At 61.0% G+C, this 12,238-nt stretch overlaps 1 protein-coding gene across 4 annotated transcripts in view; it reads right to left on the bottom strand.

Moving 5' to 3' along the window:
- Nucleotides 1-152: 152 nt before the first annotated feature.
- Nucleotides 153-12,238, bottom strand: part of IL4I1 (interleukin 4 induced 1) — a 33,395-nt gene continuing 21,309 nt past the window's right edge. The window contains exons 1-9 of one of the 4 annotated variants that reach the window (XM_070402376.1): nucleotides 12,029-12,050; nucleotides 11,371-11,450; nucleotides 9,575-9,703; nucleotides 5,216-5,454; nucleotides 4,283-4,395; nucleotides 3,669-3,870; nucleotides 2,242-2,310; nucleotides 1,559-1,695; nucleotides 153-1,126 (exon numbers count right to left, since the gene is read on the bottom strand). In XM_070402376.1, the coding sequence (XP_070258477.1) occupies nucleotides 163-1,126; nucleotides 1,559-1,695; nucleotides 2,242-2,310; nucleotides 3,669-3,870; nucleotides 4,283-4,395; nucleotides 5,216-5,454; nucleotides 9,575-9,611 (1,761 nt within the window). In that variant the 5' untranslated portion in view covers nucleotides 9,612-9,703; nucleotides 11,371-11,450; nucleotides 12,029-12,050 and the 3' untranslated portion in view covers nucleotides 153-162. Of the gene's footprint in view, nucleotides 1,127-1,558; nucleotides 1,696-2,241; nucleotides 2,311-3,668; nucleotides 3,871-4,282; nucleotides 4,396-5,215; nucleotides 5,455-5,538; nucleotides 5,574-5,909; nucleotides 5,940-9,574; nucleotides 9,704-11,370; nucleotides 11,451-12,028; nucleotides 12,051-12,238 lie in introns of those variants that run through there. The other 3 variants (XM_070402375.1, XM_070402374.1, XM_070402373.1) reach the window with 3 other exon arrangements.

Below are 12,238 nucleotides of genomic sequence, written 5' to 3'. Positions count from 1 at the left end.
GCGCCGTCCTCCCCCAGGGAAGCCCCTGCGCAGGGCAGCACCCGGGGCTCTGGGGGAGGCAGAGGCCCCTCTACCCCTGGCGCATGGCTTTGCTCAAAGCAAAGTGGGGAGGCGACTGAGCCAGGGAGGGGACAGGACCACAAGGCTTTTTCCGAAAATAATTTAATACTCGGGCGTCTGGCTGGTGGCGTTGGGAGTGGCTGTCCCGCGCAGGGTTGAAGGGTAGGTGGTCTTCGCCGTTTGAGACTTGCACAGGGGCTGGCAGTCCACGGGGCCCTCGGCCACGCGCACGGGCTCCTCGTCCTCCGTGTGCAGAGCCTTCTCCTTGTGCAGGGACTTCTCCTGGCTGTTGATCGGGCTGTGCGTCTGGCCGTTGATGGACACGGCCGCGCGCAGCGCCGACTTGACGGCTGTCTCCATCCAGCCGTGCGGGTAGGCAGTGTGCTCCCCCGCGAAGTAGATGCGACCGTAGGGGTCCGTCCAGTCGAACTCCTCCCAGCCCTCCTTGGCTCGCCAGAGCGTGGGCGGCTGCACCACGAAGCCGCCCTGGCTGTGCGGGTCCTCTGCCCAGCGCTTGACCACGCCGGTGCCGTCCCAGAGCCGGTACACGATCGGCCCGTGCAGCGCCGCCACGTCATCCAGGGCCAAGTGCATCGTGTCTTCCGTGCTCAGGCCGTCGAACGGGGCCGTGGCGTCCCCCCACGTGTACGAGGCCAGCAGCAGCGAGCCCTCCCCTGGCGACGGGTAGATGATCACGCGCGACGGGCGGTCGGTGTTGGAGTGGCCGCCCTGGATGTGCTCCTCGTGCCAGAAGGGCCGGCGGAAGCTCAGGTACACCTTGATGGCCGGCTCGTAGTGCAGCTCGCGCAGCGCCTCCTGCCACTTGCGGGGCAGCGGCGGGGAGAACTTCATGCGCTGCAGCGCCGGCCCGGTGGCCGTCAGCAGCACCACGTCGGCGGCCATGGTCTTCTGATTCCGATCCCGGTGCCAGGTCCCGATGTGCACGTGCACCTCGTGCGCCTCCTGCTTCACGGCCGCGACCGGCGTGCGCAGCAGGATGGGCACCGACAGAGTGCTCAGCAGGGCGCGCGGCAGCAGGTCCCAGCCGCCCTCGATGCGGCTGTACCTGGGGGGGTGGAGGGGGCGGGCAGGAGCGTGACCTGGGCTCTCGGCCCCGCCCCTTCCCGCTGGCTGACCCCTCTCTGTGCGCTCGCTGGTCACCTGCCCGGAGCCCTCCCTCTAATCACCCTCTACTACGGGCCCATAATTGGCACCTGCTTGCTCCCCGAGAACCCCACCCACTTCCTGAAGTCCCCCCAACCCCCCAACGGGGACTGGAAAGCACAGGATTACGTGACTCAAGAATCCCGCCTCTTTTGCCAGGGCCACGCCCTTCCTGGAACCTTTCTAATCCATTTCCTCCAGACCCCGGGGTATGGGGGTGAACGTGGCCCCTTCTCCCTAAAAGCTGCACCCTTCTCGCCAGCCCCGCCTGCCCGATATTGTGGCCCCCGCCACTCCGTTACTCCCCGCATTGGCCGCAGGCCCCGCCCCTCACCGGAGCCGATCGCTGAGGGAGCCGTGGGCCCGCAGGGCCTCCAAGAAGCTGCGATGGAAGAAGCGGTCCTTGGACATCACGTCCCCCAGGAGGTTTGCGGCGGGCTGGCTCAGGTTCCCCTCGTTGAGGAGGTACTCCTGGGGGACGGGTGCGGGTCAGGGCCCGGCATTGCACCTGCCGGCCCCGTCCCCACTGCTGCAGGGCCCCTCCCAGCTCAGCCTCCCCATTCCGTGATGCGCCGAGAGCTTAATGCAGTGATGGCGAACCTGTGACACGCACGTCAACTCATTTTTTTTGGTGGGTTTTTCTTTGTTAAATCGCATTTAAATATATAAAATAAATATCAAAAATATAAGTGTTTGTTTTACTATGGGTGCAAAGATCAAAAAATTTCTGTATGTGACACGGCACCAGAGTTAAGTTAGGGCTTTTCAAAATGCTGACACGCCGAGCTCAAAAGGTTCGCCATCACTGATAGGTCCCCTGGACCTTAGAGATCTGGTCCCCCTCCTCTTGTGACCGATGAGGAAAGGGAAGCCCCGAGAGGGGGATGTCCAACCCCATGGCCAGGCAGGAGGTCGCCAGGGCTGTGTCCCCGGTTCCTGCCCTCTGGCTCCAGGGCCAAAGCCCACCGGCGCCCTCCTGCTCCTGGTTTCAGACAGGGATGCAGAGGCCTCGCTCACCAGCAGTGTCAACCTGTCGAACTTCCTCATGGCCTTTCTGCAGCCCATTTTCCTGATATCGATGATGGCCTGCAGGGGAACAAGCAGACAGCATTGAGCTGAGGGGCAGGATGGTGGGGGCTGGGCCCGGGGTCCAAATCTGGGTTCTCTTCCTGCTCCTGCTCCTGCTCATGGCTGGCCTGCACCGCTCGCGTTCTCACTGCCAGGCCCTTGCCCACGCCGTCCTCAGCCCTGCCCTCCACTGCTGCTCCCATGTCACCCCTGGGACGTCTTCCTGGGTCCGTATGCCCCTCACTCCCCGGCACACGTGGCACCGAAATGCTCGGCCAGGCGGGCACTGTTTGGCCTGCCTCCGTCCCAGGCGTGGCTCCGTGCAGGCAGGGACAGTCCCTCTCAGTGCTGTGGCATTCTGGATTCTGGTGCCCAGGAACCACCTCCTGGTTCACTGTGGGCACTGACGGAAGTGGAATTCCTTCTGCCACTGCTGAGGGGGCAGTTCTATCCCCTCAGCCTGGCATCCCAGGCCCCTACCAGCCCCTGGACCACCATCTCTTAAGGAAGCTCTGGTTCTAAGGACAATATCCAGTGCCCAGACCACCCTCAGCTCTCCCACCCCCACACCCTGCACTTTCCCCCTGGCTAGTCCTCCTTCACCGCTCTGCTCCAGGCTCATCTCCTGACCGCCTCCTCTGATTTCTGCCCTCTTCTTTGCTCACCTGGCTTCCCCCTTGTGTCCTTCCTCCCTCATTCCCTCACCATCACCTCGCATTTCTCTAGGCTCACTGAACTGGGAGGTGCCAACACAGCATGGCCTGAACTCAGCACCCACCCTTGTCCGGAACGGGAGATGGACAATTAGGAGCTGCCAGAGAAGGGAGAGGCCAGCTCCTCCCTGAGGGCATCAGGGAAGGCTTCCTGGAGGAGGGGGCATTGGAGTTGGTTCTTGAGGGATGAGCAGGGTTCCCTGGGGGTGGGGGAAGGGGGTCTTCCAGGCAGAGCAGGCAGGAGCCAGAGGAGAGGATGAGGCCCAAGTTGGGGCCAGGACTATTGTGACATGGGGAACCCGGGAGTATGAGAGGTTTGGAGGAAGAGACTGAGTTCAGTATCAGGATCCTGGGTGTGGCCAGGGGGAGACAGACATAGATGTGGGTCTGGAAGACATCTGCCTGCAGATCAAGGTTTAAGCCACAGATGCGAGAGGTGAGGCTGTCCAGGACAGTGTGTGGGTGGTGGGTGGGGAGGGGACCAGAGACCACAGGGGGATGGAGCTTTGGGGATTGGCAGAGTTTGCAGGGAAACTAAGGACGGAAGAGGCGGCCGTGGGAGACCAGGAGGCGTGACGGGGAGAAGGAAAGGCTGGCCAGGGGGACGACGAGGGGGCGCAGGACAGCGTGGGAGGCAGGGCTGCGGGACCGGCGGGCGCCCACCTTGTTGAGAGCCATCTGGAAGATGTCCTCAGGCGCGTGGCCCTTCTCCTGGGGGCGCAGGTCGTAGCCCAGCTTCTCCGGCATCTTCTCCACCACGTAGTTCCGCAGCTTCATGTCGCCCACTTGGGTCCACGCATTCTCGTCGTACTGGATGAATTTGGTCAGGTTGAGCCCCAGGCTCTTGCAGAGCACGTGCAGGATCCTGAGGGAGCAGGCAAGGCTGGGGCGGTCCGACAGGGGGAGGCGGGGTTCCCCTTGGGGGGGGGGGCGTGAAGAAGGGAAGGGGGTGGGTAGGGCAGCTAGGGACGCGGTTTGGGGAGGGGCCTGAGGCTGGAGTGGGGTTGGATTTGGGGGCAGCTGGGGACAGGAATGAAATGGGAACAGTTGGAAGGCTGAGGGCAGTCCTGGTGTAGGACAGGGTTTGGAGCGGGACTCAGGGTCAGGGCAGGCAGAGCTGGGGGTGCAGAGGCACTGGGCGGGGCTAGCTAGGGGTCCAGCTGGACTTGGCAGCTTGAGCACTTCCAGGGGCACAGTGGTGGGGCTGGGATCAGGAGAAGACCGGACTTGGAGGCGGGGCTCAGAGCAGGGCCCGTGGGAGCCCGGTCAGGCCTCACCTGTGTGACATGGGTATGCGCATGGCTCCCAGCTCCCCGATCCAGCCCGTTTTCTCATCCCGGTAGGTGAGGATGCGGCCTCCGATCCTGTTGGCTGCCTCCAGGATGGTGACCTGAGGGATGCGGGCATGGAATAGGGCCCTTCAGCTCCTCCCACTGACAGCATCTTCCCCGCCCGCCCCCGCCCGTGCCAGACCCCCACTTCCCATCCCGCCAGCTGTAAAGACCTGGACCCCACCAGGGACCCTTTCTTTCTTTCTTTTTAAAAAAATATATTTTATTGATTTTTTACAGAGAGGAAGAGGGATAGAGAGTTTGAAACATTGATGAGAGAGAAACATCGATCAGTTGCCTCCTGCACACTCCCTACTGGGGATGTGCCTGCAACCAAGGTACATGCCCTTGACTGGAATCGAACCTGGGACCCTTCAGTCCGCAGGCCGATGCTCTATCCACTGAGCCAAACCCTTTCTTTATGGGGAGGAGGAGGGGATGCTGGGAGGACAGATGCCACAGGGAGCGTGTACAGGACAGCTCCCGATGCAGCAGGAAGGCTGCGGGTCAGGTTAGAAAGGGACTTCCCAGCTCAGGGAGGGGAAATTCCTCAGAAGCCCCTGGCCTGGTCCGATACTCATTCTTGGATTTCAGCGAGAGGGACGGTGGTTAGACCTCAGGGGGCACTTCCCCTCGGGCGGGGTGTCCACCGGCACCGACACAAATTCCCCCAGAAGTGTGGAGGGCTCCAGACTTCCCCCCGGATGCGAGTGGGGCCGGGGGTCGGAACCCCCCCCCCCAATGCAGTGCAGCACACGCTCCCTCTGGGTAGACCCCGGAAAGCACAGCTCCCTCTCCCCGCCCCCCACAGGGACGTGGCCAGGCCCCTCCAGCGGCAGCAGGAAAGACTCCAGGTAGACGGCAAGCAGCACCTCTCACCTTGTGGCCGGCATCGCTGAGCACCTTGGCGGCCATCAGCCCGGCCACGCCGGCACCGACCACGATCACCCTCTGGGGCTTTAAGGTCCGATTGAGGCCCAAGGTCACCACCTTGAGCAGCTGCTCATAGTCTGGGTCGTGCAGGCACGCCTCGAAGGGGTCCTGGCTGCGGACCGTCTCCCATTGGAGGGAGGCCACCAGGCCGAGGAGGACGGGGACCAGGGCAAGGAGGCGCCAGGCTGAGGAGAGGACAGGCCATGGGTATGGGGGGGCAGGAGAGCAGGCTCCGCCCCCACCCGCAGGGCCCCCCTCAGCTTACTTACCCAACGAGGCCATGACTCGCACTGGGAGGTGGTGTCTGGGTTGGAGGGGAAGCAAGGGCCACTGTGACGGGGCCGGTCCCACCCGGCGCGACTCCGCGGGGCTGCCCGGCTCCCGCCTCAGCCCTCTCGCTGTGGCCACCACTCTCTCTGGGCACGTGTCCCCTGACCCCGGTCCCCAAGTCCCCTGTTCTGTGTTCGCCTGTCTGCCCTCCGCTCCCCTTCCCTGCACCCCTCTCCCCGCCTCTGCCTCCTTGTGTCTCTACTCTGTTCCCTCTTTTCCTCACCCCTCCCTGCCTGTCTGTCTCTCCTCACCCCCCGCCCCCATCTCCCCGTCTCTGTGTCTGTGGGTCCACCTCTCCCAGCCTCTGTACCTTAGCTGCCCGAGGATGGAGCCCTGGCAACCCTGCCTCTCCTCTGCCCGCCTCCTCCCCTCCTTGGTCCTTAAATCAGCCAAGCCCCGCCCTCCCTTTGGGAAACGAAACTGCTTTCCTGAGTCCCTCAGAGCCTAGTTGAAGCTGGGGGGGGGGGGGGGGGGACTGGGGGGCAGGGGGGTCGGGAGGAAGCAAATCAATCTAACTTCTTCCTCTTGCCCCAAATAGATAGTCTGGGGCGGTGGGAGGGCCGGAAATCAATGCGAAACGAGCCACGTTAAGGGCCTGTCCCGGGCCCTGGCGGCAGGGTCCTGTGTCTGCCTTCTGTGCTCTCCCCCCTCCTGGATTCTGGGCCAGGGGCCAGGGGTCTCGGGCTTCGGGGCTGTATGTTCCCTGTGACGGCCTCTGAGTCCCTCTCTGTGCCAGCTGTTGCTGTGCCCTGAAGGGCTCTCACGGGCTCCGCTCCCCTCCTGCAGGGCCGCTCGGGGCCATGACCCGGGCCCCCCAGGGGACTCACGGGCAGCGGCACAGTGGCCAGAGGCAGGGCCGTGGGCCAGCCCGCCTCAGTCCTGGCCCGCGCCCATCTACAGCGGTCAAGTGGGCAGACGAGGGAGTGAAGCTGGTCAGTCCCTGGGCCAGTGCCAGAGCCTGCTCCTCGGGAAATGCCAGCTGCTACCACGGGGCGGGGTGGGGGTGGGGGGGCGGTGGCAGGGGCCTGAGTGAGTGCCCCTCGGCCCGGGCTGGCCATCCCGGCATGGAGAACGCTCGGTCTCAGCTCAGCCCAGCAGCTCCGGCCTCTGCCTTTGGTCTCTGCCGCCCCATCTCTGGGGCACTTTTCCCTCGAGGCCGGGACTGAGAACAAGAGGACCCGCTCCCAGGAATCCCCACACGGACCCTGGCCAGCGTGGCTCGGTCGGTTGGACGTCATCCCGTGCACCCAAAGGCTGCCGGTTCAATTCCCAGTCAGGGCAGGGGCTGGGGTTGCAGGCTCCATCCCTGGTTGGGTGTGTACAGGAGGCAACTGATGAATGATTCTCACATTGATGTTTCTCTCTCCCTCCCTCTCCCTTCCTCTCTCTCCCAAATCAGTGAAAACATTAAAAAAGAAAAAAAAGAATAAAGGGGGTCCCACCCGGGCAGCAGGGGTGTCCTGGCTGTGGAGGGCTCTGTCAGGGGGAACATGGCGGGTCCCCAGCCGTGGGTGGGGGTGGAGAGGCAGTTTGGGGGATTTTTTGGGGCGGGAGGGGGAGGAGGAGAGGCAGAGGCCGCAGATCCTCAGCAGGAAGAGGCCTGGAAAGTCCGAGCAGTAAATCAAAGAGGGATGTGGTTTGATGGAGGGCAGGGTGGGGGGTGCATCCGAGTGAGTCAGAAAACACATGACGCAGGGCTGGGGGGCGGGGAGGCAGCGGCCAAGAAGGAAACAAAATCAGCGAGCGGACAGAGCTCGGAGGCCGACCGAGCGAGAGGGACGGTCCCAGGGACACCCGCTCCGAGGGCCCTCCGCTCGGTGCTCGGCCCTCCCCGGGGGCCTCACGGGCTGCGCTGGACAGAGAGGAACTGGGGCTCAGGGTGGCCAGGGAAGCCCCACCAGCCGCACTCAGAGCCGTGGGGGGGGGGGCGGGTGCCGCCGGGTAGGCCTCACTGGCAGTGACAGCAGCTGTACCTCGAGCAAAGATGCTCTCTAGTCCCAGACACCCCAGAGGGAGTGGAACCTGGCCCAGGGAGGGGAAGGCGGGTCCCCCGGGGCCCCCGGTGGGAATGGGCAGGTGCGCCCTGCCCAGGGGCCCAGTGCTCTGCGGCCTCATGGCAAAGTCCCACACGGAGCAAATAAGGACACGGAACTGGTGGCTGCAGCTGAGCCCAGGGCTCCCGGGGCCCGTCCGAGTGAGGAGCGGCTGGGGGCCCGCTGGGGGCCCTGAGTTGACCCCCTAGTCTGCCCCCTACAGGATTGCTTTCCAAAGTCCCTCTGGCTCTGGGCACACCCCACTCGCCTCCTGGACTCTAGGAAGAGGAGTGGGGTGAGGCCTCCCCCAAGACACCCATTCAAGGAGTCAGAGGGAGCGGGAGGGAGGCCGGCAGGACTCAGGAGGCGGGACTCAGGAGCCAGCCTGAACTAGAGGAGGGCGCTCAGTAGGGCGGACCTGGCCAGTCTCCTGCTCCCGACAAAATGACTACGGGTGTCCTTCAGTCCCATGTGCCAAATACTTCAAAAAAAAAAAAAAAAAATATATATTCCTCACCCGAGGACATGTTCATTGGTTTTTAGAGAGAGGGGAAAGGGGGAGGGGTGAGAGAGAGACAGAGAACATCGATGTGAGAGAGAAACACCGATTGGTTACCTCCCGAACGCAATCTGAGGGGTCAAACCCTCAAACTAGGCATGTGCCCTGCCCAGGAACTGGGCCTGAGATCTTTCGTGTGCGGGGCGATGCTCAACCAGCTGAGCCACCAGCCAGGTCCAGGGACAACCTGACAACCTGACAGTGTACAGCCCAGGCTGGGAGTCACCGCCTGAGAAGGGCAGTCTGTGCTTGACCCCAGCAGCGAGGCTCCCGCCCTGCTCTCGCGCTGCTCGGCCACAGCTGGGCTCACGGGCGAGGGAGGGGCCAGGCAGGGCTCTCCTCCCCAGCGCTGCTGCCACTTGGGCCATCGTTGTGGGGGTCGCCCCGTGCACCGTGGAGTGTTGGGCAGTGTCACTGGCCTCTACCCACCAGATGCCGGTAGCACTGGCCCCTCAGGCGGTGACACCACAGGTGTCTGCAGACACTGCCCGCTGTTTGTGGGGTCAGGGTGAGGGTGGATGGAACTCCCAAGGGTGACCGGATACGGTCCAGGATGGAGACCTGGGTGCAGTGGGCAGGAAGGCCACAGGACAGAGGTGGTTTGGGGGACGGGAGATTGAGTGATTTGGGGACCGCTTTGGCAGAAGTAACCAGACCTTCGGAGCCACTGCTGATAATACTGAGACGGGCATTAGGGCTAAAGTTAGGGTACGGAGTGAGGTGGAACGGGTTAGATGACGGATCTGGAATAGGTTCCCTGAGCCTGTGGGTAGGAGCTGCAGACACACTGTGAGAACCGGGGGTGTGGCCACTGGGGGGACGGGCCTGGGCCGCCCCCAGGTCGAGTATGTCTGCTTCAGTTAATGGTGGGATAGTCTGGTTTCACGATGGAGTTTCCAGACAAAATGTCAATCCTTCCAGACAGAAACGGTCTCCGGGAGGAAACCCTGCCGTGTCTGGTTTGCTTCTAGAACCACAAGGATGATTCTAATGGGGTTCAGGTCGAGTGTGGAGCAGCCAGCGGCCTGGCCCGGCTCCTGGGGGCCTCTGTGGCCGGAGGGCCGCTAATGGGGACGGCAGCCACACAGCCGGGGCAGGGCGTGCATGCTTTCCTCTGAGTTGGCCCAAAGACCCCGAGTGGGGGTATTGAAACTTTCACCGAGTCTCAGAGGGGGCGGCGCCTGCCCCCGGGGTGCCCAGGGCCCCCGGCAGAAGTCCAGACCTGGACAGGAGAGGGGGGCAGAGGGCGGAGGGCAGACTTACTGATGCCCTGATCTTGCCTGACCCCTGGCAGGGGCATCCTTCTCACAGAGCCTCCTGCCCCGCCTCCCCGTTTCCAACCCCACCAAGCCTGGGTGGTGGGGGGGGGAGGGGGACACTCACTGCAAGGCTGGCTCTCAGGGGCTCTCTCAGCGCCCATGGCCTTCCGGTCAGCCTGGGACAGAAGTCATCGTCAAGGCGAATGTGGTGGCTTTGTCCTGATCCCCTTGTTAGACCAGCGGTGCCAGGGTCCTGGGGTGGGGGCAGAGCGGTTGGGAGATTGCGGAGGGCAGGCCCTCCCTTCTCAAACGCGTATTATGGAAAATTTCAAGTCTATATAAGCACAGAGACCAGGATGGTGAACTATCCGACGCTCTATCCATTGAGCCAAACCAGCAAGAGCAAGAACTTACTTTTTAAAAAATAAAACTACAATACCAGTATCACATTGACAGTGGAATTAAATCGATGTCCACATTTCCCTGAATGTCTCAAAAACTTTAACAACTGGTTTGTTTGAATCAAGATCTAAGTAGGAGCTCACACTGCATGTGAGCGACATTGCCACTGTCAGTGTCACTCCCCCTCAGTGGACTTGGGGTCTGAGTCCTTGGAACCAGGGGTCTGACGTGACCCACAGCGCCATGCTGGACCCGGGCCCCGCGGAGCAGCGCGCCAGGTCTGGTTTCTGCCTTGGGGAAGTCTTTGGAGCTCACGGGTGAACCACCATGGTGTCTGGAGGCAAGGTGTGGGGGTGCCCGGGCGCGTCCCTGTTGGATCACTGCCAACGGGGTGAGAGCTGTGGGACAGGCACGGGGGGCAGCTGGGGACAGTTCTGCCTGGCTTCTGAGGATGAGGGATTCTGCTCCTGGGAGTCCTCAGCTGCTGCCCTGAGTCTGAGGGCAGACTCTTAAAGCTCCTAGACCAGCGGTTCTTAACCTTTTGGCCCTTTAAATACAGTTCCTCATGTTGTGACCCAACCATAAAATTATTTTCGTTGCTACTTCATAACTGTAATGTTGCTACTGTTATGAATCGTAATGTAAATATCTGATATGCAGGATGGTCTTAGGCGACCCCTGTGAAAGGGTCGTTGGACCGCCAAAGGGGTCTCGACCCACAGGTTGAGAACCACTGTCCTAGATAATTTCGAAGGAGCAGTGGTGTGCTGGGGCTGGCGCGCACCAGTTCATGGAGTCTACTGGCTAATCCTCAGGATCGTTTCTTGGTTTTGACTTGCAAGCCATTATTAAAAAATTATAAATATTTACAATTAATTTTGTTAAAAACAAAGAGGATACTTGCCTGGCCAGGGTGGCTCAGTGGTTGGGCTTCAACCTATGAACCAGGTCATGGTTCCATTCCTGGTCAGGGCACATGTCAGTCCCCAGTGTGGGGTGTGCAGTAGGCAACTGATCAATGATTCTCATCATTGATGTTTCTCTCTCCCTCCCTCTCCCTTCCTCTTTGAAATCAATAAAAATATAAAGAGTAGACTCAAAACTCATTCCTTCCTAATTGCTTGCTTACATTTTACAAGTATATGCTCTGGAGGTGAATTAACTGCATCTGCACAGTGTGCATCAACTTCCCAAGTTCGTGTCGGGTGACTTCACGTGGGAACTGGCATATGCTACCCGGCAGGGCTTCCCCCGCCTGGAGAGATGCGTTCAACACTGACCAGCACACCACTGCCTCGGAGTCCCGTTTCCGCCTCCCCTGGATCAAGGCCGCTCGCTCGCTCTGCAAATCTCTTTCAATCATCTGACCCTTTCCATGCCAAGCGGTGCCCGACGAGCCTCATCCGGGGGAAGGGGCAGGGCCATTGTGGGAGGCAGTGGTTGGAGGTGAAGAGAACGCCACAACCACAAACCCGATCGCCCCTCTATCCCTATCGGGGAGAACGGCGTGCAGCTTACTGAGATCTGCCTGGACTTAATGGAGAGGAGCGCGGGCAGAGGCCATGTGTCTGGACTGGCGAGGGTGCACTGTTTTCCTCCTGGAAGGGAAAGTGCGGTTACAATGGAGCCGTCACCCGCAGGGTGGCCCCCAGTCGCCGCTGACCCTGCTGCACCCTGGGGACCATGCAGCCTGCTGGGCCACCCCCCCAGGGGGCCAGCGCACTGTGACCCCTCCTCCCGCCTGGCCACTGTCCGATTTATAACTGCTCGTGTTCTTCAAACTGGGGCGTCCAAGATTGCCCTCGAGTGTGGGAAGGAAAAGGGAACTAGTTTGTTTTTATTTAAAAAATACGACGATTGCCCTGGCTGGTTTGGCTCAGCGGATAGAGCGTTGGCCTGTGGAATGCAGGGTCCTGGGCTGGATTCTGGTCAAGGGCACATGCCTGGGTTACGGGCTTGGCCCCCAGCAGGGGGATGCAGGAGGCAGTCGATCAATGATTCTGTCATCATTGATGTTTCTATCTCTCTCTCCCTCTCTGCAATCAATAAAAATGTATTTTAAAATAATGAAATAAATAAAAAAATACAACTATTGCCCTAGCTGGTTTGGCTCAGTGGACAGAGCGTCGGCCTGCAGACCAGAGTCCCAGGTTTGATTCTGGTCAAGGCCATGTACCTTGGTTGCAGGCTCTTTCCCGGCTCTGTCCCTGGTCAGGGCTCATGCAGGAGACAACCAATCGATGTGTTTCTTTCACATCGATGTTTCTCTCTGTCTTTCTCTCTGTCTCTCTTCCACTTTCCCAAAAAAAAAAAAAAATCAATGGAAAAATATCCTCGGATGAGGATTAACAAAAAACAAAAACTAAAAAATACAACTATAAGCAAG

This window comes from Myotis yumanensis, unplaced genomic scaffold (genome assembly GCF_028538775.1).
Source record: "Myotis yumanensis isolate MYYU_CA2020_CCGP unplaced genomic scaffold, mMyoYum1.0.hap1 SCAF_23, whole genome shotgun sequence".
NCBI classification, from domain to species: domain Eukaryota; kingdom Metazoa; phylum Chordata; class Mammalia; order Chiroptera; family Vespertilionidae; genus Myotis; species Myotis yumanensis.
The sequence above is the reverse complement of the archived record's forward strand: the minus strand, read 5'-3'. Positions and strand labels throughout refer to the sequence as shown.